Source organism: Sorex fumeus, unplaced genomic scaffold (assembly GCF_029834395.1).
Source record: "Sorex fumeus unplaced genomic scaffold, SorFum_2.1 ptg000093l, whole genome shotgun sequence".
Taxonomy (NCBI): Eukaryota; Metazoa; Chordata; class Mammalia; order Eulipotyphla; family Soricidae; genus Sorex; species Sorex fumeus.
Genome location: NW_026606150.1, coordinates 4,623,194 through 4,649,850, shown reverse-complemented (window position 1 = coordinate 4,649,850; position 26,657 = coordinate 4,623,194). Strand labels below are relative to the sequence as shown.

The following is a 26,657-nucleotide window of genomic DNA, read 5'->3' as shown; positions in this document are numbered from 1 at the left end:
TTTTTATTTTTCCAGAAGTCGTTTCTGAGTCTGACTCACATGGAAAGTCCAAAGCTTCTAGTCTTTTCTGAGCAGGCTGCCTTTCAGCCCCTTTGCTCCAGACTGTCCGTGAGGAGAACGGGACAGCTCGGCTTGGAGTTGGGGTGCAGCGCTCAAACCTTCCTGGCTGCGTGATCCCGGCGCTGTCCTCGGGCATCTGTCCCCCGGGGTCTGGTCCCAGGGCATTCTGGGCTCTGGAGGTCAGCTCGGCACCACTGCTGCGCCGACGCAGGACGAAACTCAGATCCGGACCACCTGGGCGGCGACACAGGGGCTGCGCCTCTGCTGCCCGGCCCCGGCCTCCTGCCTCTTGAGGTAGAGTCGGGCAAAGGTGCCCCCCACCTGCCCTTTGGTGAGGCGCCCGGGATTCACACAGACACAGCCAAGGACGTCCTAGAGGAGAGGGAGAGGGGAGACGGGGGCAACCAGACACATGAGGCTCCATCAGGTATGTGTGTCGGGCCTGCCTAGTGAGGGGCACTGGGATGCCACCCCCACCCAGAGAAGAGGGGGAGACTGGGAAATCAGAATTCCTTTTGAATGGTTTTTTTTTTTTTTTTTGGCTTTTTGGGTCACACCTGGCAATGCTCAGGGATTTCCTGGCTGTGCACTCAGGAATTACTCCTGGCGGTGCTTGGGGGACCATACGGGATTCCGGGAATCGAACCCGGGTTGGTCACAGGCAAGGCAAATGCCCTCCCTGCTGTACTATTGCTCCGGCCCCAAAGTAGTTTTTTTGTTTTTTTTTTTTGATTTTTGGGTTACACCCAGCAATGCACAGGGGTTACCCCTGGCTCTGCGCTAAGGAATTACCCCTGGCAGTGCCCGGGGGACCCTATGGGATGCTGGGAATCGAACCCGGGTCGGCCGCGTGCAAGGCAAACGCCCTACCCGCTGTGCTATCTCTCCAGTCCCCAAAGTAATATTTTTAACTTTCCAATGTGAGAAACACTTTTCCTCTTCTATTGAAAAGAAGAAAACTGCTTAAATTGGGCCACCCCCAGCCATGCCTGAGCCGTCTGGTGCGAGGGATGGGACCCGAGGGGGTCTCGCACAGCCGAGGCGGAACTCTGCTCCACCCACCGGCCCGCCGCAGGCTGACTTGTGAGGGACTCTGGTCGGTGGGGTCCCGAGGGGGGCCGGGCTGAGAGGTGACGGGAGCACGAGCTGAGAGCTAGGGGGTGCTGGGGGCAGGTCAGCGCCCCGTGCCCACGGGCTCTGTGTGGGACCCTCCTCACTCCGCACCCCAACTCCGGCCTGTGGGTGGGGGACACGAGGCACCGGAACAAAGCCGTGTGCGAACCCACCTTGACGAAGTACCTCAGCTCCGACGGGACGATGAGGACATCCGGGGTGAAGGGCAGCTGCGCGTAGGCATACAACCGCTCGAAGTCCACGGCCAGCTCTTCCTGCGGCGGGTAGAGCGGGTAGTAGCTGCAGGCGGGGACGGTGGTTAGCTGCGCCCGTCAGCTGCGCCCGTCAGCTGTGCTTCGGGGCCCCCCGCGGCCCTCCCCGGCCCATCCTGCACCTCGTGCTCAGAGCTACACATCCCGAGACTCTTCCCGGCCTTCGCTCGCTCCTCACCTCCTCTGGGTCAGGATATGCTTAAGGATCCGACTGAATCTGTCCGACGTTCCAGAAGCTCTAAGGCAGAGCACCAGGAGTCAAGAGAAGGCGCTTGGAAGAGGCCTGCCCGAGCCTCAGGGCGAACGCACCCCGTCCCACCTCCCGTTCTGTGCCCCTGCCCCCACCCTACTTTCTCGAACGCAGTACCAGGGAATCATTCGGCCACTTGGTCTTGTTTTTGGGTCACACCCTTCACTGCTCTGGGGCCACCCGCAGTCTGGGGAGGGCTGTTCTGGGCAGTACTCTTACCCTTAGGCAAGTTGAAAGGGGGCCCCCAAACGGCATCATCTGTCCCCACAGGCATCCCCAGCGAGCCAGGCCAAGGCTGGCCGTTAGCCAGCGGCAGATTGCGCAAGAACAAGCGAAGCCGGGACCAGGGAGGGCAGTGCGTAGCCGGGGTGACCCCCGCAGCCCAGAGCACATCAACGCGGACAGACCCGTCTTGCCCCCTGCCAGCCAGCGGGGAGGAGCCGTGGACTGCAAATCTGCTGGGCTGGCTCCCCGCGGGCACAGCCAGACCCCTCAACCCATCGGGGATGCCCCTCGCCCCAGACACCCAGGGCGGAAGCCAAGGTGATGGCAGCACCGAGAGACAAAAGAGGGGTCACGGAGACTTGGGCTCCGGCAGCCCCTCCGTGGGGAGAGGACTCGCAGGGCCAAAGCACTGGGCTCCCCAGATCCAGACCCCGCCGACACCCCTGACTGGGCCGTACCTGCTGATCTCCTCTGCGCCCATGTGGAAGAGCACGTCGGTGGACGTCAGGCCCAGGGTCACGCCGCCGACGCACAGCGTGCAGGGCTCCGACACGAACCGCACGCGCTGCAACGGGAGGGCGAGGCTCAGATGCTGACCCCTGAGAGCAGGGGGGCCCAGCGGCAGACCACAGGAACACCCTGGCCCCTCCTGTCCCCCCTACCCCGCTGACCTTCTTGTCCTCAGGAGGCAGGTCAGGGCAGGTGAAGGGCGGCTGCGGGTACAGGGGTTCATGGTGCACATCTCTCAGTGACGGGACGAAGACGAGGTGTGAGCCCGAGCTGGGGGGACAGGACGGGGCAGACGCTGGTTCCCATCGCCAGAGCCGGCTAAGAACTAAGCTCCCAGGGAAGAGAGGTACTGCCCCCCCCACCCCGGGGGGCATCTACAGCCCCTTGGGAGAGGTTGCCTGAACACTGATGGCGGCCCGTGGCACTGCATTGCCACACTGGGAGAATGGCCTAGAAACTTACTTGGAAGGGACACGGCCCAACCAGCCCAAATCTCTGAGCTGACAAGGTGTCCTAGGGTGGCTTTTCAGCTCCTGCTAGGGTGACAGCTGCCTCCCTGCCCAAGGCAGAGGAGAATCTCTGGGGTCCTCATAACTGCGGGGCCACTGGGTCCCTCTCACCATGCGGAGGACTGGGGTGAGCTCGTGGCCTCCACCCTGAGCTGCCCCACCGAGTCCTCTCAGGGGGACAGAGGTGCTGGGGACTGTCCGTCACACCCGTTCGAAAACCCAAGGCCAGTGGCACTTTGCCTCAGGGTGCTGGTCCCTCTGACTTGGGGATCACTGCATCAGGCCCGTGGGCGCTGGCAAACAGGTGAGAGCGGGGGCTGGGCCCGGAAGGGGCCGCTGTGTCCTGCCCATCGCCTGCACCCGCTGGCCACTGAAGGCCGCTGAGGAGGTGGTCAGGCTGCGGGCAGGGCAGAGGAGCAGCAGGGGGGGAGGAAACAGCCCGCGCCCGCTTGTCCGGGCAGGAGAATTCCAGCTATGCTCGCTCTGTGCCAACTGCGAAGGGCAGCGGGTGCGGTGGGAGGGGCCCCGCAGCGGCCCCGCCCCTCGCAGGGAAAGGACTGGAATGATGCGGGGGCTCCCCTAAGGAAGGGGGTGCGCTTCCGCACTGATGCATCAGCCATGCGTGGAGGCTTCTGGAAGGGTGGGGCCGCACCCTCCCCCAGGGCACCCACTGGCTGCAGATGAAAGTGCCTGGCGGTGCCGGGGCGCTCGGCCCCGCCCGACAATGCCAGCTTTGTTCTTTGTTTGTCCGCTGTCAGTACCACATGGGGGGAGGCACCAAAACAAGCCTGGGGAGCCAGGGCCAGTCACTGGGATGACCACCACCCCCCAAGTCCCTGCAACGGGGCGCTTCTGTTTCGGGGGCCTCGCTGGGAGCCCCAGAGAAGACACTGCTTGGTCTTCACCGGGGCATCGGGCTGTCACTGCAGGACTGTGCCCTGGGCACTGGAGGGGCGTGTCCCCCAGTCTGCAGTCCCCGGAAGGTCTTGTTACAGCTAATCAGCCCCGGGATCAGTTCTCACAGCGGCAGGCAGAAGATGATCTGTCGTTTTAAGAACCACCTTTGTTGCGGACTTGTCAGGAAAACCTTAGCCCAAGGAATGTCGGGGTGACTGGCACCAAACGCTTCCAAGCCCTGACCCTGGGGGAAAGGGCCGGGGCGCTCGGGTGGCCGTGGCTGGACTGACCAGCCCGGGCTCCCTAACTAGACTGTGTCCCTCATCAGGGTGCCCCTGGCAGGGGTTCAGGATCCTCAAACTGACTGTGGTCCCGCCCGCCGGTTGGGGCTCAGCTCGGCGGCGCCCACGCAATGGGGTGGGAAGCACAGACTCAGGGGCAGGGCTGAGCTCACCCCCAAACCACCACTCATGGCGAGATGTGGGGGGGCCTCTCAGGCCCCGGAGCAGACGGCGACACGGGGGAGCGAGAGAGGAAGTGAGTCGTGCTCAAGTTTATCTTCGTGTCGGGCAGAGATGCCTCTGACACGGCGTCTGCACACTTGAGTTCAAGTGTCCTATCTGAGTCCCGGGAGTTCAAAGGGACGCTTGGGAGACTGACATGGCAGCAGCTGTGTTTCGTAACGGCAGCCCTGAGAGCTAAGGCTGGCTCCGCCCGGCCCGGGCCTGACCTGCGGGTCCCTTCGATGATCGTCCGGACACACTGCTTGAAGATGTCTTCAAAGGGACTCGTCAGCAGGCAGTTCTGTGAGGAAAGGAAGGAGAGCTGGCGGGCGGGAGGCTGGGTGGGGGCGTTTCCCGCTTGTCACCAAGTCTGGGGACAGGAGAGGAGGGAAGAACAGTCCCTGGGGAGGCTGAGACCGTGCTCGGAGAGCTCGTCTGTGGATGGAACAAGGTTCTGGAGTTGGGAGAGACGCCAGGGAGACGCCCAGACAGCAGCAGGGCGCAGTGCCTGAGCCGGGCCTCTGGGCAGCCTGCTGGGCGCATGCTCGGGACCTGGCGACGCTGCTGGCTACCACGTTTCCTGCCTGGCCACGGGATGAGTCTGGGTGGTTCCAGGTGTGGGCTAAACTCCCAAAGATGAGCTAAGAGACAGCAACTCTAGGTAAAACCGCCCAGCACCAGTCACTCACCTCCACCTGCTCATGCTTCGCATCCAGGAAAGGTCCGAACTGCCCAGGGGGTGGCGTGAGGGGGGAAGAAAAAAGGAAGGAAAAGGACAAATGAGAACCTTCTCGCTAACTGGGGGGCCGCCTGGCCAACACTGAAGACGTAGGCCAGAGTCTCGCAGCTGGGGCCCCCAGGACGTTCCAAGGGGGATGCAGGGAAATCCTTAAATGGGAAGGCCAAGCAGTAAGTCAGGGCCACAGGAAGGAGACAGGTCGATAAAAGCTGAGAACCATGATGTAGACCACATAAGGAAGACCGAGAACTGAAAAACGTCTAACGGGTCTGGGGAGAAAGCAGAGCGGGTCGGGCACCTGCTGTACATAAGATGACCTGGGTTCAATTTTGGGCACCCCATATGGTCACCTGAGCCTCTCTGGGAGTGATCCCTGAGCTCAAAGCCAAAAGCAAGCCCTGAGCACTACTGGGTGTGGTCCAGCCACCCCCACCCCAGGGGGAAAAAAAAGTTCCACAAAAGGAGTCATCTGGGAGCTGGGCTGTGATTCAGGGGATCCCCCCAGCACCACATGGACCACAGGGACAGGAATGAAAACAGCAAAGCTCCTGAATTTAGAACTGCCTGCGCCCTCCCCAGTTCCTGCGAGCTGGCAGTGCCCTCGGGTGGCCTACCAGGATGCAGACATCCGGCCGGTCGTGGTTGATAACAGCGATGAGGTCGAGCAGGGGGTCGTAGGTAATGCTGTCCGACGTGGTGAAGGGCCCACAGGCCACCAAGACCATGTTCTGTTCAGCATCTATGACAGCAGAAGCCGAGTGGGGAGGAAGGGCGATCAGATCGGGGGGCTCTAGGACCTGGCACCGCCTGGAGAAGCCCCGGCCCAGGAGCGGGCAGGGGTGCATGTGGAGGCCACACATCGACAGTAAAAAGGAGCGAGCTGATCCCGGGGGGGGGCCTGCCTACATGGCCCCCAGTTTTATTTTACTGAGTGACACTCAAAGACCCTGAAATTTACCATCCTGACCAATCTAAAGTCCACATCTTGGTGGTACTAAACAGGCTTCTGAGCGGCGCCACCAACTCCACCATCCTTCTCCCTAACTTTCACCAGAAAACAGAAACGCAGAAAGGGGGCTGGAGCAATAGTACAGCGGGTAGGGCGTTTGCCTTGCACGCGGCCGACCTGGGTTCAATTCCCAGCATTCCATATGTTCCCCCGAGCACTGCCAGGAGTGATTCCTGAATGCAAAGCCAGGAGTAGCCCCTCAGCATCGCCGGGTGTGACCCAAAAAGGAAAAAAAAAAAAAGAAAGGCAGGCTGGGGTGCAAAGCAGAGGGGGAGGCAGCTGAGCTACTCAGGGTCCTTTTCCCTCACGGGTCCTCAGGCGGGCTGTCCTGCCGGCCCCTGGATGAGGGGACAGGCCTGGGACCCAGCCCCTGCCAAGCACACTATCCAGATTCTGGAACCCCAAGGTAAGCCTGATACGGTGGAGTGGAAAGGTGGAACACAGGTGAACTGGTTAATTATATTGGCCATTTTTAAGGTTTTTTTTTGTTTTGTTTAGGGCCACACTCAGCAGTGCTCAGGGGACCATATGGAGTGCTGGGGATTGAACCCACGCTGGCCACGTATAAGGCAGAGCCCTATCTGCTGTACTACCTGGTCTTTTTCCTTTTGAGCCACGCCTGGCGATGCTCAGGGCTTAGCCCTGCTCTGCACTCAGGAATCACTCCATGGTTGGGGAACCATGAGTCTCCAGGGATCAAACCCAGCTTGGATGTTTTTTAAGACAAATGCCCTGCACTCTACCTGCTGTATGATCTCTCCAGCCCCGACCTCGGTCATTTTTTAGGCCACACTTCGCGGTGCTCAGGGGATTACTCCTGGCTTTGTATTCAGGGATCACCCCTGGCGGTGCTCAGGGACTCTATAGGGAGCTGGAGATTGAACCTGGATTGGCCACACACAAGGCAAGTGCCTTACCTGGTATATTATCACTCTGCCCCTCCCTCACAATTGGTCACTTTAAACCTCTCCTGCCAAAAAGGTATCCAGCCCAAATAGGTAATGGGATGGCTGGCAGAGCAGCAGAGAGGAGACCAGGCCGGGTACTCTGCCCCCCTCACCAGACAGACGGCGGGACAGCAGGGACCTGAGCCAAGTACACAAGGACTTGACCGGAGAATAAGGAAAGCCGAGGGGACAGGGAGCCATGGGGTATAGCTCTATAGAGGTTCAGTGACAGGACACTGGTGACAGGGCTCCAGTCGCAAAATTCAGACTAGGAAAGTATCCAGTAGGTAAAGGACAAGACTGGGCCATGGTACACTGGAGGTGAGTGGCCGGCGAAGGTCAGGATGCAAACAGCTACTCTGGATGACACCGAGGGACGAGTGACGTGGTACATGGGCAAAGGAGAGGCCTCCTGGACTCTAGGAAGGGACCGGACCCAATTTTTTTTTTCTTGGCGGGAGGGAGTGGGTTGGACCACACCTGGCAGTGCTCAGGACTTACTCCTGGCCCTGCGCACAGAGATCACTCCTGGTGGGGCTTCTGGGGATGGAACCCGGGTCTGCCACATGCAAGGCAAACGCTTACCCCACTGCACTATAGCTCTGCATTTTCTGTGCAAGTCTGTCATGCAGTTCTCAAGAACCCACGAGCTCAGGGAAAAATGCACTTGTGTATTACCAGCTCTCCAAGGGTGCGGAAAGGCCACCACTGAGCTGACCAAGTGCAGCAGAGGCGACAGGAGGAAACAGCTGGCAAAATTGTTGTGATGTTGGTTCGAAGCCTGGATTTCCCCTAATATTTTCCCTTTTTCAGTTTCTAGAGGGCCCGGGGGTGGAGGGGATACATGTTTATATATACACACACATATATATATATTTCACATAGACTATAAAAAAAGAAAACTTCCCTTTTCCTTAGTCTGAAATTTCTATAGCTCACAACCAGCCCCCAGGGGCTGCCGGAACAATGGCCTCACAGCTGAAGTTCAAGGGTCCTACAGTCAAGGTGCAGGAGCCCACAGCCAGTTTCCTGGCTTCCCCCAGCTGCTGGAGGTTGCCTGCAGCCCTTAGCTCTTGGCCCCTTCCTCCCAGCTTTAAAGCCAAAGCCTAACCTCTCAGGTCTGATTCTGCTCTCCTGTGCTCCCTGTCAACACGGAGGGCTGAGGCCGAAGTGATAGGACAGCGGGGAGGACGTTTGCCTTGCAAGTGGCCGACCCAGGTTCGAACCCTGGCATCCCATATGGTTTCTGAGTACCGCTGGGTGTGACCCAAAAAGCCAAAAGTCAAACAAACAAACAAACAAACAAACAAACACAGAGGGCCAGGGCAGTCCCAGGCGAGGTTCCCTGCATCTCTACATGCCTAAGCACATCATACCAGCCAAGTCCCCTTAGCCAAATACAACAAATACTCACCAGCCCCTGAATCTGGGGACGGGCACTATGAGCCTTGCAGAGACACGGTGCGATGGGAGAAGTCAAAGCTTTGGGCAGGGTAGGGGACAGAGATGGTTCTGGGTGGGCGGAGTCCCCGGGAGGGGAGAGGTGGAAGAGGCAGTAGCCGCGGGCCGGGATGGGTCTATCTCAGTTGGGTCCCCCACAAAACATGTTAGCCTCTTGCATAGTTCCCAAATGTGTGCCCCAGCACACTGTCCCCACATCACTCCTCTCCCACGGCCACCTGTTTCTTTTTTTTTTTCCCCTTTTTGGGTCACACCCAGCAATGCACAGGGGTTACTCCTGGCTCTGCACTCAGGAATTACTCCTGGCAGTGCTCGGGGGACCATATAGGATGCTGGGAACAAACCCGGGTCGGTCCCATGCAAGCCGAACGCCCTATCCTCCGTGCTATGGCTCCAGCCCCCAACCACCTATTTCTTGTGGGTCATGCCACACCACCTCGCTGCTCTCACGGCCAGTACACGTTACTTCCCACTGCTGGACCAAGGCATAAACCCTAACCTGTGTTCCGATGTGAGGGTCTGTAGGAATCTGCGTGAATGGTGGGCGGCCTAGGGCAGACTGTGCCCCCTCACTCCCCAATAGACACGCCTGACACACGTGCTGGGAAAGACTCTGAAGCAATGTTGACCAGACTGCTCTTCGCCTTTCACCTCTACCCTGGCTACCAAACAGCCCCCGGCCTTCTTAGATACTCATCGAGTTTCTGGGCAAACGCTTCCTTTTGGAATGACCAGAATTGGAGATGCACTGCAAAGGCAGGACGGAGGGTAAAGCCAGGCCGGAGCCCTCATGTCCCATCTCGGCCACCACAGACCCTTCCTTCACCTAGATGGCACCGTCTCTCCACTGATGTCCCTGGCCACAGCCCCAAGCCGAGATCTCCAGTACATCACTGCCTTTAGAGAGTCTCCATGCCTGGTGATAAGAACTGTGCCCATGGGGTTGGAGCGATAGCACAGTGGGTAGGTCATTTGCCTTGCACATGGCTGACCCGGGTTCAATTCCCAGCATCCCATATGGGCCCCCGAGCACCGCCAGGAGTAATTCTTGAGTGCATGATCCAGAAGCAACTAACCCCTGTACATCACTGGGTGTGATGCAAAAACAAAAACAAAAAACAAAAAACTGTGCCTATGTACTCGTTGGTACCTGCTGGTAACGCCAGCACATCCCTGAGGCTCAGACGCTGGCACCCACAGTGGGCAGGCAGGCGCACAGCCTTCTGGGAGGGGAACTCAAACCCTCATCCACCACCCCTGCTCTGGGAAAAGTGCAAACCGCATCTCACCTCCATCTTCTTCGGTGGGCTGATAAAACGGAAGAGGCACACCCTGCAAATAAGGAGTAAAGGGAAACTGAGGGTTGGCCCAATGGGGGCGCTGGGGGGAGTCTGGGTTGTGCGGAGGGGGAGGGGCACTCACTCAAGGGAACCCAGAGGCTGCAGGACTGAGGGCACCTGCTGTTTGTCTATGTTGTTGGGGCAGGGCTGAGGAGACAGTCCAGGGGTGAAGCCAAAGCCCTGCAAGCACCTGACCTGGTCACAGCAGACCCCGAGGCACCCACAGGGCCCCTGCAGCCTCAGGCATCACACGCAATCACTGGTCTCACTTGCCTCCGAGCACTGCTTGGGAGACTCCCAAGACCCCAGGTCAGGAGAACTGGAGGCTCAAGCCCGATCATCCAGGGAAAGAGGGCCCAAAAGAGGTGCCTCAGCCTCAGCGCAATCCGGGCAGGGCTGGGGGTGGGGTGCTGTGTGCCTCAGTTGCTTCCCTGCAGGCAAGAGAGCCTGGGGCGGGGGCTTGCGCCTGGGGCAGGGAGAGGACCCCCGCCCCCACTCGCCCTTGGCCAAACCTGCCGGACTGGCTGAGGCAGCTCTGGCACAGGCCGCAGCGTGCAGTGTGAGCCTGCAGACCGGCGCTGCAGCTTCCTGCCAGCCCTCAGCCTCTCCGGAGGGCCCAGCAAAGGTCCTTACAGGACTCACGAAAAACCATGGCGACAGCAAGTCTGCACATGCGCAAAGACCAAAAATCAAGGGAAAATCAAGCAGGCCATAAATCCGAGGTGACTCTTGCAGTGCCCGCCCGCGCTGCGTTTCTCGGGAGCAAAGGGTCACGCGTGGAAAAAGCTTCAGAAGCTTTGCTGCTGATCAGGAAGAGTGTGGGGGAGGTGTGCCCTGAGGTACCTCGTAGAGCTTGGTGGCCACAAACTTGCCGCCGGTGGTGTTGATTCCTTCCATCACTACAACCTGAAAGCCAAGAAGCAACGCAGGGGCTTAAGGATGAGCTGGAACGGGGATTATGACACTCGGACATGGACCGTCCAGGCTGGGGCGCGTGTCCCCTTCGAGCCCCGGCACTGCTGGCCCATCCCAATCCTCGGGGCATCCTCCACGGAAAAGAAAGTGCTACCCAGCTACTCTCACACGCAAACGCGGGTACCCGAAAACAATTTAGGGAGGGAGAGTGGTGAGGACAATTTATTGCTCTGAGCCCATGACCTAATTCTCACAATGACTGTGTGAGGTCAGCTCGATGACTTCCACTTTCCTGCCGGGAATCGTGGCCAGGAGCCTGGGCCGGCGCTGGGCGGTGGCCAGAGCTGGGGGAGCTGGGCTCTGGGGGGGCCTCAGGGGAAGGGTGCGCCCGCCCACCTCACCTGGCCGGGGAACAGGGAATAGTCCTGGAGCTCCGCTAAGTCCACTGGAATTCGGGCACCCGAAGAATGTTCTCTATCTCCCTCGAGGATCACAGACTTGCTGTTGAGCTTCCCGTTGCTGTCACAGCCGATCTGGCCCAGCAGAGTGACGGGCTCCTACCCGAGGGCGGATGGGACAGTGTGAGTCTCGGGACGGAGAGGCAGTGCAGGGGGAAGGCAGTGGCCTGGCAGCATCCGCTGACGGCCCCGAGCGCTTCGGGAATTGCTCCTGAGCACAGAAGCCAAGAGGAAGCCCTGAGCTTCGCTGGGTGCGATCCCTCTAAAAAGCAAGAATACGCCCCCCCAAAAACTCCAGTTCTCTGAGATGGAAGCTCGAAGGTGAACAGCAAAGGAAACCCGAAAACCATAAACTTTCTTGGGGAGTGGCCTTACCACGAGGTGACTGCAAACAGCATCCCTGAGTCTTGGGGTGAAGGACTCACCCAGTCAGACCCGAGTTCCTCTTAGTGGCAACCTGGGCTGGAAACCTCTCCAGTGAAGATGAAGGTAGCCTGGTACCCCAAGGGTCTCGGGGAGCTGGCTGTTAGGAACAGCCCCATTTGCCAGGCTAACACCAGGCACTGTGTTAAAAAAGCTTGTGCAAACGAACTCAAACTTCCGAGCCCCGCCGGGGGGGATCCAGCTCTGCACCCGCCCACCGAGGAGGACACAAGTGCAGAGGGCAAACAGCGGGCGAAGCCCGGGTTTCAGGCCAAGGTTGGCTCCAGAGGCATTTCCTTAACCACACACCAACAAGCTCGTAACAGGAAGCTCTTCATTAGATGGCGCTGAAATTTCTCCCCCGGTGCTTCCTCTGGCCTGGTCCCACCCCAGGGCACTTGGAGGCTGCCTAATCTTTTCCCACAAGCTCACGCATCCTGCCTGCACCCCTCCACTTCCTCCCAAACTTCCTTATGTGACATGGTTTTGCACATCTCTCCCATTCGGCCATTCTCTGGAGGCAAATATGGGACAGAGTTAAAGAATCTTCTGGAACATGTCTTCCTTAGCTTGACAGACCTTCTGGAGAAAGCACTGGCCTGATTAAACCCTGACAGAAATGCTGTTGGCAGGAGTTGGCCGGTGACAATGCGGACAGAGCCAGGGATAGACCGAGTCACTCTGGATCCTGCCCTTGCTGTGGCCTCGGAGCTGAGACAGGAAGGGTTCAAGTTGTGAGAAATCCCGGGGGGATACAGGGGTACCTGCTGCCTCGCTGCTGAGGGGAAGGGGCGCCAAATCTGTGCCAGGTCAATGAGTACAATGAGAACAGTGGGTCCCAAAGGACAAAGCACTCTGAAGTCTTTCCTTTCTGTTTCTGGGCCACACCTGGCAGTGCTCAGGACTCACCCCTGGCAGGGCTCAGGGGACCATATGTGGTTCCTGGGATCAAACTCGGGTTGGACAAGCAAGCACCTGCCCTGCGGGCCAGATTCCACCACGACAGACAGACGCTCTTACCAGAGGGAGACAAGGGGGAAAAAGGAAGCAAGAGGCCTCATTCACCCTCAGGCACAAGCAGGAAGGGCCACTGGCCACCTCTTTTTTTTTTTTTGCTTTTTGGGTCACACCCGGCAATGCACAGGGGTCACTCCTGGATCTGCACTCAGAAATTACCCTTGGCGGTGCTCAGGGGACCATATGGGATGCTGGGAATCGAACCCGGGTAGGCCGTGTGCAAAGCAAACACCCTCCCCGCTATGCCATCGCTCCAGCCCCCACTGGCCACCTCTTACCTGCGCCGGAGCGAGGACCGGTGTGAACACCTCGATCCTGTAATGGTCCCTGAGGTCACAGCCCAGTTCTTCTATTTTGCAGGTCAAAACTGAAATCCCAGAAGGAAAAGTTGTTGTTCGGACACTTCACTTGGCAAACAGAAAACACAGCCCACAGGTAAGTAAGCAAGGAGGTCAAGGCCCAGACACCTGGGCAGTTCCTGCTTCCCTGAACACCCAGCCTCTCTCCTGGTGTGGGATGCTTGAGCCTTCACGTCAGCCACAGATCACAGGCAGCATGACCCCCGCCCACTTTCACTCCCATCAGTCATCAGTGGGGGGGAAGGGGAGGGGAGGGCATCCCCACTTGACAGAGCAGCCAGAAGCAGCTCTGGCTTTAATCGGCTTCATTCACAAAATTCAAGTGGGTGATACTGTCATTTTTTTCTTGAGCAAAAAAATGTGGGGGGTTGGGGAGCGTGGGAAAATGGGCATGGCGGCACAAGAGTACGGGGGTGGGGGGGCGCGGGGCATTTGCCTTACACAAGGCTGATCCGGGTTTGAACCAGTATCCCATATGGTCTCCAAGCACCGCCAGGAGAGATCCCTGAGCACAGAGCTAGGAGTAAGCCTTGAGCAACACCGGGTGAGGCCCCAAAACAACAAAATAAAGATATATGAGCTGCAGGGCTGGAGCAATAGCACAGCGGGTAGGGCGTTTGCCTTGCACGTGTCTGACCTGGGTTTGATTCCCAGCATCCCATATGGTCCCCCAAGCATCGCCAGGAGTAACTCCTGAGTGCAGAGCCAGGAGTAACCAACCCCTGAGCGTTGCTGGGTATGATCCAAACAGCAAAAAAAAAAAAAAAAAAAAAAAAAAAAGATATGTGAGCTGGGGAGCCGAAGACAGTACAGTGAGTAACAGGCTAGCTTTGCATGCAGCCAACCCAAGTTTGATCCTCGGCACCCTGTAAAGCATTCTGAACCCCACCAGGAGCGATCCCTGAGTGCAGAGCTAAGAATAAGTCCTGAGCAATGTGGTCAGGACATTGGTCCAAAAACAACCCCCCCCCCCAAAAAAAGGAAAAGAAATGTGAGTTGGGAGAAAGACTGAGGAGCGCCATGTGTCCCTCCCCCTAGTGCCTCCCCCCAGGAATTTCCCCAAGTAAGAGGTTCAAAGGTGCCCCCGGAACTTGTTTGGCAACCTCACAAGCTTTGCGACTCCCTCTAAGCTCTTCCAGATGGTTTGATATTCTCCAGATTTTCAAAGGGAAATAAATCACCTTCTCGAATGTCTGGGAGCTTCTGGAACATGGATTTGTAGCTTCCCGTTAGTGGCTCTGGATCCCCCACGACCTTCAGGCTGATGTTAGTGGCTCCTCGCCCCGACCACGACACTCCCTGGGCCGAGCCGAAGGACACGACCACTTCTCCTCGGTTGCTCCGCAAGTTGTATTTCTGGGAGGGAGTGGCGCTGAACAGACGCCAAACAGACGAGCCTTACCGTCCTCGAACCCACATGAAGCCAGGAAGATGTGGGCAGCGTTTGGGCTTTTGTTTGTTCCCGGGGCTGGGGGTCACGTCCAGAAGTGCTGAGGGATCCCTCTTGGAGGAATCAAACTAAGCCCGGCCGTGTGCAAGTCAAGTGCCTTTCTGGCTGGACTTACTCTCTGGCCCACTTTTTTGTGTTTTAGTTTTTAGGCCACATTTGGCCGTGCTGGGGCTTCTCTTAGCGGTGTGCTTGGGGGTGCCTCTGGCAGCGTTCAGGGGTACCATGAGCAGTGCCGTAAGTTGAACCTGGCTCAGCCGTGAGCAGGGCAAGCGCCTTATCCGCTACATTCTCTCTGGTCCTGAATTATTGCTTTTTTTTTTTTTTTTGCCACGCTAAAGACTGAACCCAGGGCCTCCCACTGAGAGCAGTTTTTGAAAGTGAGGATTAGAGAAACTGCAAGCTGGCCTCAGAATTTATGAATCTAATCAGTTTAATGGGGTTGGACATACCGGGACCTTCAAGGAATTTCAGGAATGAGGGGCCGAGGGAGCAGCGGAGGAATACCAATCGTGTTTAGAGAAGCCGGGAGACAGAGACAGCTAAAAGGCTGCTACTCCGCTGCTTTTAATCTAAACAAAGAGGAACAAATCCCCGACTCTGAACTGGCTGAAAGAACAAGCTGGAAGTTCCACGTTCTTTTCTTTCCGGTGACATTTTTTAGCATTTTGTGGGACATCATCGGAGCTTGCTACCTCGGCCAAGCGTGAAGTTGCGTGCAAACCAACAGTGGCTTACTGCGGGGTGCAAGGCAGAAAGCCCAGGAAAAGATGTTATCGGACCAGCTGGTGGGCCAAGCACCCCCACTTGCGGATGTCCAGCCCCGGGCAGCGAGTGCACTGGGAAATGCAGTCCCGACGCACCGAAACTGCACAGCCCGGTTTTAGCGGCTCCACGGCGGCCGAGACCACGCAGCCTTCCAGAAAATGAGCTCGGTTCATTATCGCTAGCTCAGGGCTGCCTCGAGCTGAATAATTGAGGAGCTGCTTTCAGAAATTACAAAACCAGTTTCTGATGTCAGCTTTATTAGCATGAATTAAGAAATGAGGAGGCGGCGAAGCCCCGACCCCCGCCGGCCCCTCCCTGGGAAGCTGCGTGGGATGGGCCACCTCAAATGCATCCGACGCTCACGCCAGGCCGGCGGGCACACAGGGCGGTGGCTTGTCTGGGGTCAGAGCCGAGCCTGCTGCTGGAGCACCGAAGAGGGTCATCTCATGACACTAGGTTTCACAGATGCCCTTGTCCACGGGGAGAGCTGCCCTCAGAAGTGGGAGGAGCCGCCCCAGAGCCCAGGGAGGGACCACACAGAGTTCACGGGCCCTGGGGCTGGAGCCATAGCACAGCGGGGAGGGCGATGTCTGCATGGGGCTGACCCAGGTTTGATCCCTGGCATCCCAGATGGTGTCCCGAGCACTGCCAGACACACAGGGCCAGGAGTAAGTCCTGTGGGCTGCCGGGAGCGACCCAAGCATTCCTTCCAAAAAACAGTGGCCTGGGAGCCAGAGACGGCTTTGCCCTCTGCCTGTAACAGCACTCTCCCCGTCCCGAGTGAAGAGACTGCAAAGTCTTAAGCTCTGCTTCTCGAAGAAGCGATATGCAGTCAGCATTTTCTGAAATGGGGGGGGGGGCTTCCCCTCCCCGGGAGGCAGCGCCCCCAGCCTTGCCTCCACTCCTCCAGGGCCCTCACCCATGGAACTCTCGGCCGTCAGACATGTCATTTATGGATTTCTCACAAGCACCCCTGAGCTTGGTGGCTTTAAGGCAACGGTGGCAGCAGGCCGGGCTCAGCCTACAATGAAGTCAGTGTGGCCTCACGGGGACAAGAAAACGCTCAGAAACTAGTTGTAACCTGAGCGAGGAACAATAAACAAGTGACACAATATTCAGAACAAAGACAACTGCCTCTCCTTTTAAAAACAAACGCTTTAGCTGCAAACACAAGCCAATAACACACAAGCGAACAGCGGGGGACCCCATTCGACTCCCTCCCACCCCCCCAGGACACACAGGCCTCTGAAGAGACAGGTTGTTCGCAGCCCGGGGTATCAGTTCCCCATCAAGGAAACGGCCTGAGAAAGTGGGTGGAAAGTGAATTTCCTTAATTACTGTAAGAAACAGTAACTTTCCGTGCAGGAAGGGCAAGCAGGCGGGGTCAGGGCACGAGTGGGGGGCGGGGGGAATGGGACACGACAACACACAACTGTACCTGGGGGAGAAGCTTGACGGTGAGAGGAGCTGATGTGGGCTGAGGGCCGACGCCCTCCTTTTTGTGAGCGGGGTTTCTGGGGTGGCGATGGCTCGCTTCTGAGAACCCTAGAAACAGAAGGGAAAACCAGAGCTCAGGAACCCGCTTTGGAGTGACTTTCACGCAGAGGCTCAAACCCAGGGCCTCCGAGGGAGAAGAGAACCGCTGAGGGGGGGCATCTCTCTCAGAGAAGGAACCCGCTATTTGCCAGAACACTATCCCCCCGTTGCGGGCCATTCGACCGTGAGCCCACAGCCCCTCAAACATGTTCAAACTCTAAATGGGCCAGTTTAATCCCCACACCACTTTCTTTTCCCTGTGGGCTCCGTGTTGGGACAGTGGCAAGTTGGGTACCCCGTTCTTACACATTTTGACCGAGTCTGCTGTGTGTTTTTGGAGGGCTGTGGGCAGCTAACAGCTCGAGCTCGGGCCCCAGCACCACACAGCAAATATCTCACGGCAGGTCACTCAAGAATTCGACAGGGTGGGATGGGGGAATGGGGGTTGGGAGGGATACTGGGGCCCGTGGTGGTGGAAAATGAGCACTGGTGGAGGGCTGGGTATTTGATCATTGTATAACTGAAACCCAAGCACAAAAATTTGTAAGTCTATAACTGTACCTCGTGGTGTTTCACTTAAAAAAAAAATTCAAGTACGCCCACCACAGAGGCTGGAGTGCGCAGTTCACTTCTCTAGAAGCTGTTCCGTGATCTGGGATGAAAAGGCCCAGCGAAGTGCTCTCCCGGCCCGAGGGCAGCGACTTCCCTGCTCGCGGGCTCCTCCTGGTGGCGCGTTTGAGTTTTTACAGGATGGGAGGGCCGACAGGATTCAATAGCATCATTAAGAAGCTCAACTAGAAAGTGGACTTTAAAATTCTTTTCTGGTGGGTCATACCCAGGGATCACACTCAGCCGCCAAAACTCAGGAACTCGGGGTTCCCGGTGGGAACAAACAGAAGAGTGGAGGTTGCTTCAGAGGAGTGTGGAGTCTAAGAGAGAACCAGCCTCAGGGAGGAAAAGCAAGTATTAACTATTGTCTCTACTTGGTGAGCTGGGGAAAGCGCCTTATTTCCTTTCCTCTCACGCACCTGGTTCTGTGCCAGGGTTCGGTGGACGCTGTTAGTCATCGCACCGTCCACAGGCACGCCTAAATCACTTTCCTTCTTTCCTATAATCGAATTTTCTTTTTTGGGGCGTGGGGCTTCCCAAGCTACACTCAGGGGACCTGGCATGCACTGAGTCTTGCCCGGCCGTGCTGCTCGGTGGTTCAGTGCTTTGACCCGGTGGTGCTGGGGGATGGGGGTACCACTAGAGTCACATGTGGTGGTGCTCAGGGGACCGTGCAGTGCCAGGCAGGGATTGAACTCAGGACCTCACCCACACAAAGCATGTGCAAAGCCCATTGAGTCATATCCCCAACCCACAATATCACTTAAGCAGGGAGGCCTGCACCAAGATTATCGTCCCACATACTTAATTTTTTTCTCAAGCCATGCTCAATAGGTGCTCAGGGATCACTCCTGGTGGGGACTGGAGTGATCGAACGGGGATCAAACCTGTGCTGGCTGTGTGCAAGGCAAGCACCCTACCCACTGTACTATCACTCGGCCCCCTGCACAAACTTATTTTATAGAAAGTTAACTGGGGCTGGAGAGAGCTCAATGGCTGCGTGCGCGCTTCACACGCAGGAGGCCTGAGAGCAATCCTGACACTGCACAATCCCCTGAGCACTGCCAGGAATGAGCCCCAAGCACAGAGCTGGGAGTGGGCCCAGAGCACCATCAAGTACAGACTAGAAACAAAACCAAACAAAAAGAGAAACTCACTGACTACCGTACTTTTGGGTGCGGTTCTTTGAACGTTCACGGTTCTATTTCAGAAATAAAAGGAATTTAGGATCCACAAACAAGAGATTCCAGCAGGGAGAGCCCAGCCCTTGCCTGGACATTCGCTACTGCTTTCCCAGTGTGTCTAGGGCAGGGGCACATAGTAGCTCCTCATTAAATAAATTCTGATGTTGACATAAAGGATGTTGCTGTTCAGAGAAAAAGTTATTCTGCTGAGGTCACTATGTCATTTTTGGCTGTGTTTCTCCTACAGCAGTGTTCTGGGGCTACATCCAGCAGTGCTCTGGGTGGGTGGGGCACACCAGGCTAGGGATCACACTTGGGTCCTGGCACACACAAAGCATACAGTCACTTCTTTTTGTTTTGGGGCCACACCTGGCAACTCTCAGCACTCACCCCTGGGGACAGCAGGAGTGATGCCAGGGAATGAAGCAGAGTTGGCTGCCTGCAAGACAAGGTCCTCTGACTGAGGCCAGAGGTCTTTAGGCAGAAGACTCGGGGGCAGAACTTTCCCACAGTCGCGCACTCCCTCTCGCACGGGTCCACCATCAGACCTGGATTATTTGATTCTATTCCTCCAGGTTATAGAAAACTATGCAACTGTGGTAAAGGACTAATTCTGAAGGAATCATGTTCCCAAAACTCTCACGATGCACTCTCAAGAAAAAAAAGCAGGATAGCTGTGTGTTCACAAGGACTCTGTAAAAACATTCATGCAGGGGCTGGGAAGATGGAGCAAAAGGCTGGAGCACATGCTTTGCAGGCAGGAGCCCCGGGTTTGGTCCCCAGCACTGTGGGGTCCCCATAAATGGCATATGTGGGGTGATAGTAGCAACAGGTTAATTTTGCTCAGAACTTCAAAGGCAGCGCTAATGCTGCAGGAGAAAGAAAAGTTCTAGAATGCATCTCTCCAGTGTCTACTCACCTTCGAGGGTGTGGTGTAAGCGTTCAGGAGCGTCTCCTCTTCCTCTTCCACTTCAATTCTGAAAATATTGGCTAAGAAAAACAACACGGGGGCCAGAGCGATCGTAGCGTGGGCAGGACACCTGCCTTGCATGCGGATGACCTGAATTTACTCTCCAGCACCAAATACGGTTGCCCAAGTCCCTCTTGGAGTGATCCCTGAGTACAAAGCCAGGAGTATGCCCTGAGCACAGCCAAGTGTAGCCCCCAAACAAAACAAAGAAAGAAAAACGGTACATTTTGACTCCCAATGCTACCGTGATAGTAGTTGACTGAAAAAACCTGTAATATTAGGCATTTTATTGTCATTGTTGTTTTGGGCCTCCCCTGTCAATGCTCAGGGTCACGGCTACAACTACATGCTAAGCAAGCGACTGAACCTTTGTACTGTATTTTTGGCCTGCTTTTTAGGGTTTGTTTTTGAGGCCACACCCAGCAAGGCTCAGGGCTTACTTCTGGCTCTGTGCTCAGGGATCACTCCTAGAGAACTCGGGAACATACAGGGTGCCAAGAGGAAACCCAGGTCAGCTGTGTGTCAGGCAAACGCCCTACCTGCTATGCCTATCACTAGGTATGGCCCCCAAACCCCCCACCCCTTTTGGGGGTCCTATGACATGCGTTTAAATGTCACTGTAGATTCAACTAAGCAGCCCAGTTGTGGCAGGTGAAAAGCCTTTTTCAGGAAAGGATACAGCTCTTGGATGGAAACAATGTCCCGAGCTCCCGCATGCCCACTGTCCTTGGAGGCATTGTGTCTGGCTCTGGATATTCTTTTGCTCAGAAACTGAGGAAGGAAAAATAACGGATTATTCCCAAGACAAGTGAAAGCGGAGGCATTTTCCATACCTGGGAAGTAATGATCTGGCAAGTTTATAACCAAAGTTTGGGAGTTGGGGAGAGACGAGTAAGGAGCTTGCTTTGCAGGAGGCCAACCAGGGTTCAATCCCCAACATCCCATATGGTCCCCTGAACATCACCAGGCAAGATCCCTGAGTGCTGAGCCAGCAATAACCCCTGAACACCACTGGGTGTGTGGCCCACCCCCCACGCCCCAAATTATAACCAAAGATATCAAATGTCTCAAAGAATTCAAAAGATGCATGCTAGGCTAAAAACAAAAACTCCTACTTCACAACATCACGAAACAATTCTAATACTACCACCACTATCTGCGGAAGATTCAGCACCCCAGAGGCAGTTAGAGGCAACGCTGTCTCCTCATGCAGCTCTTCCAAAGACAACAAATATGAACTCCAGGGTCACTGGGTGGGAACCAAGGCCAGCAGAGATGAGACCGGAGACGGAGCCTAGCCCAGCTCACACCAGAAACCCAGGCTGTTTTTTTTTCAGCCCCTCGCTTCTATTTCTCACATCTTGCTGTGTGAGCACAAACGGAAAATGGTACTCGCCAGTCCCTTCCATTTGCTTACCTCGTGCTCAAAGGAGGTCAGGATCTCTGAGGTGAGGCCCATTTTCTGCCTGCTGGTACAGAAGGCGATAAGTTCACCCACCATTCCCTCCTCGTTCTGCTCATACTGAACGCACAGATCCACCACTGGGAGGAAAGAAAAGTTGGAAAAATGTGAATTTCGTTCCATTTCTCAGTTGTTGTTATTATCGTGTGCCTTTTTTGGAGGGGGGGGGGGTCACACCCGGCAAGGCTCAGGGGTTACTCCTGGCTCTGCACTCAGGAATTACTTCTGGCAGGGATTGGGAGATCCTATGGGATGCCGAGGATCAAACCCGGGTCAGCCGCATGCAAGGCAAATGCCCTCCCCGCTGTACTGTCTATCACTCAAGCCTGTTTCATTCCATTTCTTGCAGTATTCACTCTGAAACGAGAGAATAATCTGTCAATCCATCAGCATCACAGTCCTAGGCATGAGAACTTGGCAAAACCTCTTCTTGTCAGAGAAGAGCCAAGGGGGCCAGTGACTCGCACCCTGAGAGGGCAGGCTGAGGGGACCTGAAGTGAAGGAGCACCCAGGCAGGGCCAATGGGAAGAAGTTCAGGCCAAGACCCAGAAGCTTGGCCAGCAGGGCCCTGGTATGAGGAAGGGGAGATGAAAGGTGAGCGAGTGGGAAGGGTAAAAAGATGCAGATGGGGGCCACCACAGTGACGCTGGTACCCCTGGGGCAGGTGGGACACCAGAAGGTTTGAGCAAAGCAAGAACACACGATCTGCTGTTCTATAGGGGAAGGTGGCACCAGCCTGTGGGGAGGGGACATCACAGGAGCGAAGCCAGGAGCTTTGGTGACAGGCTGGGCCGCGGCTGCTGCAGCCAGAACATCAGGAAGGTTGCGGAGCTCTGGGGCTACTCCTGGCTCTGAAGTCAGGGATCGCCTCTGGAGGGACTTGAAGGAGCCCATGTGGTGCCAGGGATGGACCCCAGGAACCCAGGCCAGCCACAGCAGGACCAGTGCCTTATCTGCTCGCTGTGTTACCTCTGGACCCAAGGATGCAGAGCTCTTAACTGTGCGGGAAGGCAGGAAGGGGACGGGGGGAGGAGCCCCGCAACCATCTGAGATAGCAAGTGGGCAGCAGGAAGTCCAGCCTGCAGCTGGAGCAGGAAATCTGGGCTTTGCGACCAAGTCAGGACACCGCAGGACAAGCAGGAACCTAGAAAGCACAGAAAGCAAGTAGGAGAGCAACTAAGAGCAGCGAGCGCGAAGCCAAACAGACACTGCGTCTTACAGGAGAGGCATGGTGAGCAGGGAGAAGTTTGCATCATTCAAGATGGCCACCGCGGGCGTTAGCCAGATAAAGGACATCAGGGACCCTGACGAAAACTGTTACCATGAGGAGGTGGGGATGAAACCTGGGTAAATAGGTTTACAGAGGAAAGCGGGAGGGAGGGCAAGCAGAAAACAGCCCTCCTGAGTAACAGGTAACTGGGGAGAGCCAGAGCGGGAAGTGGGATGTGAACCACGTGACTAGGAACCCTGCTTCAGGCTGGGGAGATGGCTCCAAGGGCCGGAGCACAAGTGTCTTGTGAGGGAGTGTAGGATAACACTGTTCTGTCCTTCCTCAGGTAGCTTAGGTCTATCGGGTCACATCCCTCTAAGGACACTGAACTTGTATTGTAAGCAATGTCTTTTCTGTATGGACACAGGAAGACAGTTAATATTATGCTTTGTAACTTGGGAGTTGATTGACTCCGAATAACATTTACTCCTGGGCATCTGCTTTCTTGACTCAGTTGCCCTTAGTTCCTAGCACCCCAAAAGCAGGGTCCCGACGAGGGACTGAATGGACCCAGGGCAAGCGGTGAGCTACCCTGGCTTCGAAATGGGCCAGGCCAAAGCGCCACAATACTCAACTACTATAAGTTGAGGGCATGATCATGGACAAATGCTGTCATGATCCAAAGTAACGACGAGACTAGGACCCTGCTGGGGCTAGGAAGACTAACCTGGGCTGAGGACTGCAAAATGTATAATGAGATGTTTATATCTCTTACTGTGCTCACACAGAATGACATTGCTAGAAATATTAGAAGTAGATTTACTACAACTATTTAAGTAGATTACTAGCTGAGGAAAGAACACACCCTTGTCAGGATCCCACCCTTGAGCACATCTCCTAGTAATCGGGAGTACTCTGTAGATGAGATTTTATCCTCGAGTTAATCTCCTGGAGGAGTGGTTTTACCTCTCATTGTTGATTTGTTAATATTCAACCCACCTTTATGTCACCGCCTTACGTGATTGCTATATAAACCAAGATTGTAAGCTCGAAGATGGAGAGTCAGAGCGAGAGGGGCTCAAGCTTGAGAGAAAGAACAGCCATCCCGATCCAGGCCACACACAGGACTCAAGAGCACCAAACGGGGGCTGGAGCGATAGCACAGCGGGTAGGGCATTTGCCTTGCACGCGGCCGACCCGGGACCCGGGTTTGATTCCCAGCATCCCATATGGTCCCCTGAGCACCGCCAGGAGTGACTCCTGAGTGCAGAGCCAGGAGTAACCCCTGTGCATTGCCGGGTATGACCCAAAAAGCAAAAAAGAAAAAAAAGAAAAGAGCACCAAACGCAGGAGGTGAGAAAGAGCCATCCAGTGAGCCCGTGAACACACAACCTTCGGCGTGATAAGATTTTACAGGTGGCGTCCCTGGTGGAGCACTGAGCTCCACCCACAGCACTAGGTGGTCTATTGGGCATCCCTGGGGGCGACCCCTAAGCAGATCCGCTAAGCTGAGGAAAATCGCCAAAACAACAAAACCAAGAACCACTTTCCTCCGCTGGCCAAAAGACAAAATATTTTGGCAAACAGGCAAGGACGGCAACTTCCTGGGGCGACGGCCTCAGGAGGAGTGGGGGCTCGGGACTCCATGGCTGGCCTGGCTCTTGCTAGGAATATGGAGGATGTATCCACTGAAACTGGAAGCAGGCAGGCAGATATGAGTGGGAACTCAGGGAACTTTCCTAATGGCGTCTGTCTCCTCAGCCAAGTCGGAAGGTATCAGCTGAGAGCGGGACAGAGCGCCCCGATGAAGCTGGAAAAGAAGCATCTAGAATGACTAGGTTGGTGAAGGGCAGTAAAGCGGGGAACACATAAGGATGGTAAGTAGCACGGATGAAGCAAAAGCCTTGTATTCTAGGAGCCCCCCCCAGGGACGAGGGAATTTGGAGGCGCCTGGCTGGAGTCTTGACACACCCCACTCCGGCTGTCTGGGGTAAGGTGCACCCGGCATTTCCGCCCAAGACCAAGGTTCTCATTCAAGTCTCCTGTCAGGGGCCAGAGCGATAGGACAGATGGGAAGGCGCTGGCCCTGCACATGCACCCAAACTAGGGGTCAATCCCTGGCACCCCTTAAGGTCCCCAGAGCCCCGCCAGGAGTGATACCTGAGTGCAGAGCCAGGAACAAACCCTGAGCACCCTGGATGCAGCCCCACAACCTCCCCGAAAAGTCTCTTTTTAGAAAAAAAAAAAAAAGGCTCCAGGTCCAAGATAAAACCCGAAAACGAACCCAGTTCTGAAGCCCAAAGGGCTCCGGTCTGGTTCGGGACCTGTCATGGTCATTCCCAAGCGGGAAACTGGCGTGTCCTGAGATCGGATGGGCAAACAGCTCCTCGCACTGCCCAGCAGGACGGTCTGGGCGCCACCTCCCGCGGTCACCGCTCCTGGTGGGGGGTGGGGGGGCCCATCGCCCCCAGCACTCCCTTCCCGGGCTGAAACGGAATCTCGTGGCCCCCTCCCTGCTCTGATGAGGTTCTCCGGGGTTCCTGGAGCCGCGACAGGGAGGGGAGGGACTGGGACTCCCGGCACCTTGCAGAGCCCCAAACGGCGCCCTGCACACCCCGCCCCAGCACCGCCTTCCCGAAAAGACGTCGATTTAACCACGGTTCAAGTACGAGCCGGGACCCAGGCACTTCGGCTCCAACAATTCGTCTCCGAACCCCCCCCCCCGCCGCACGTCAGTCAGGTGAAAGCGGGACTCACGCTTCTCAACCAGCGCCTCGTCGCAGTCCAGGCCGAAGAGCTGCAGCTCCTCCGCCAGGTGCTGGGACGACACGATCATGGTGAGGCGCAGGGAGCCGCCCCGAGGCGCGGAACGCGACCCGACGTTCCTCTGGGTCCTTTCAGCCTCCGGGAGGCGCGGCCGAAACGGCAAGTGACCCCCCAACAAGACCAGAGACGTCAGGCCGTGTTCGCCTCAGCCGTCAGCCGACGCTTTTGATTTTCCAAAAAAATCAAAACAAAAGTGGGAGGGGGGTGGCACGGGAGTGCCAGCCCCCGCCGCGAAGGAAAAGAGGAGAAATCTCCAGAGAGACTCTCCGGGGAGAACGTCCGGTTTCCTGAGAGCCGCCGCGGGGCACCTCAGCGTCCCGGGAAAACTACTCGCAGCGGGCAAAACCCGCCAAATGATTTGTGCCCCGCGCGCATGCGTAAGACCCGGGGTCAAGCCCGCCCCTTCCCCGCCGCTGTTTCCTCTGGACTCCCGGGCCGCAGTGCGCAGGCGCGGTCCAAGGCGCGTGCGCACAAGTTCCAAATCGCCCCCTGGGTAGCGCCTGGCGGTAGGCGCGTGGTCCGGGCGACTGCGCAGGTGCGAAAGCCGGATCCGGGCGTGCGGCGCGACGCCGCGTCGCCGCGTTCCCGGAGAGTTTCCCGGCTCTCAGCCTCGGCGGAGCCCCGCGGTGCGGGGGCTCATCACCGTTGTGTCCCGTGCCTTGCCGTGCAGGCGCTGTCTGGATGTTGTGCCCGCGAGTGTCCCAAACGTTGAGCGGGCACGGGAGAGGCTGGACGTGTCCCTGTCTGCCCCACGGCGTCTCTGCGCTCCGAGCGCCTTCGTTCAGGAACACAGTGGCTCCGTGAGGGGGTCTAAAGGCCACGGCCCTTATACTGACGCGTCTTTTCAGCACTTGGGGCAGTTTGGTGGAAAGAAGAGGGCGGAAAGGTGACTTGGTTGGTTTCATTTGGGATTCACTGGTTTGGGATTGCCCAAGGGAGGTGTCCAAGGTTCGACTGGAAACTGGAAAGCGAAGCCCGGGCACTGAGGGGGAGAGATCCCCTCCGAAAACACCGCCGAATTCTTTTTTTTTTTTTTTTTTTTTTTGCTTTTTGGGTCATACCCGGCGATGCTCAGGGGTTACTCCTGGCTCTGCACTCAGGAATTACTCCCGGCGATGCTCAGGAGACCATAAGGGATGCTGGGAATCGAACCCAGGTCGACCTTGTGCAACGCAAACGCCCTCCCCGCTGTACACTCGCTCCAGCCCCACCACCGAATTCTTGCAGCCACAATCTCGCTGGTCCATAGAATCTAAATTCCCCGGGCACCACACTCCGTTGATGGGATGGTGGACGGTGGACTGGTTTTACGAACACGAGGGCAGCATCTAGCAGGACGCTTAGAAATGTGCGTCTTCGATCGGCCTTTATTGTGAACCAGCCAGAATCCAAAGTTTTACGGATGAAGATGTTTGTCCGTTTTGGGTTGTTGTTTTGGGGCCACACCTGGTGGTGCTCAGGGCTGACTCCTAGCTCTGTGCTCAGGGGTCATTCCTGTCCGTGTTTGGTGGATTCTATGTGGTCCCAGGGATCGAACTGGCTTGGCTGCATGCAAGGCATGTGCTTTACTCACTTTTGCTCCAGCCCCTGTTACGATCTAATCATTTTTATAAAGGAAACTGAATGTCCACCCGGAGC

The 26,657-nt window shown here is 56.6% G+C and overlaps 1 protein-coding gene across 1 annotated transcript; it reads right to left on the bottom strand.

Moving 5' to 3' along the window:
* Positions 1-221: 221 nt before the first annotated feature.
* On the bottom strand, positions 222-25,094 carry POLA2 (DNA polymerase alpha 2, accessory subunit). Its single transcript, XM_056131794.1, has 18 exons — positions 24,951-25,094; positions 20,939-21,063; positions 20,201-20,292; positions 19,471-19,528; positions 16,661-16,767; positions 14,189-14,379; positions 12,927-13,015; positions 11,152-11,307; positions 10,679-10,741; positions 9,785-9,827; positions 5,693-5,817; positions 5,029-5,067; positions 4,567-4,640; positions 2,592-2,700; positions 2,379-2,485; positions 1,624-1,683; positions 1,347-1,473; positions 222-432 (listed from the first exon to the last, which is right to left on the bottom strand). Exons 1-18 carry the CDS (start codon positions 25,027-25,029, stop codon positions 280-282), a joined length of 1,797 nt encoding a protein of 598 aa, XP_055987769.1. The 5' UTR covers positions 25,030-25,094; the 3' UTR covers positions 222-279.
* Between the last annotated feature and the right edge of the window lie 1,563 nt (positions 25,095-26,657).

What these genes read in the sequence shown, in the direction of transcription:
- POLA2 (XM_056131794.1), bottom strand. Translation starts at nt 25,029, where the DNA reads ATGATCGTGTCGTCCCAGCACCTGGCGGAGGAGCTGCAGCTCTTCGGC. An exon ending in TGACCTCCTTTGAGCACGAG is followed by an intron (nt 20,293 to 20,938) that starts GTAAGCAAATGG and finishes TTCCTTCCTCAG; the next exon opens with TTTCTGAGCAAAAGAATATC. An exon ending in CATATCCTGACCCAGAGGAG is followed by an intron (nt 1,474 to 1,623) that starts GTGAGGAGCGAG and finishes CCCCGCCTGCAG; the next exon opens with CTACTACCCGCTCTACCCGC.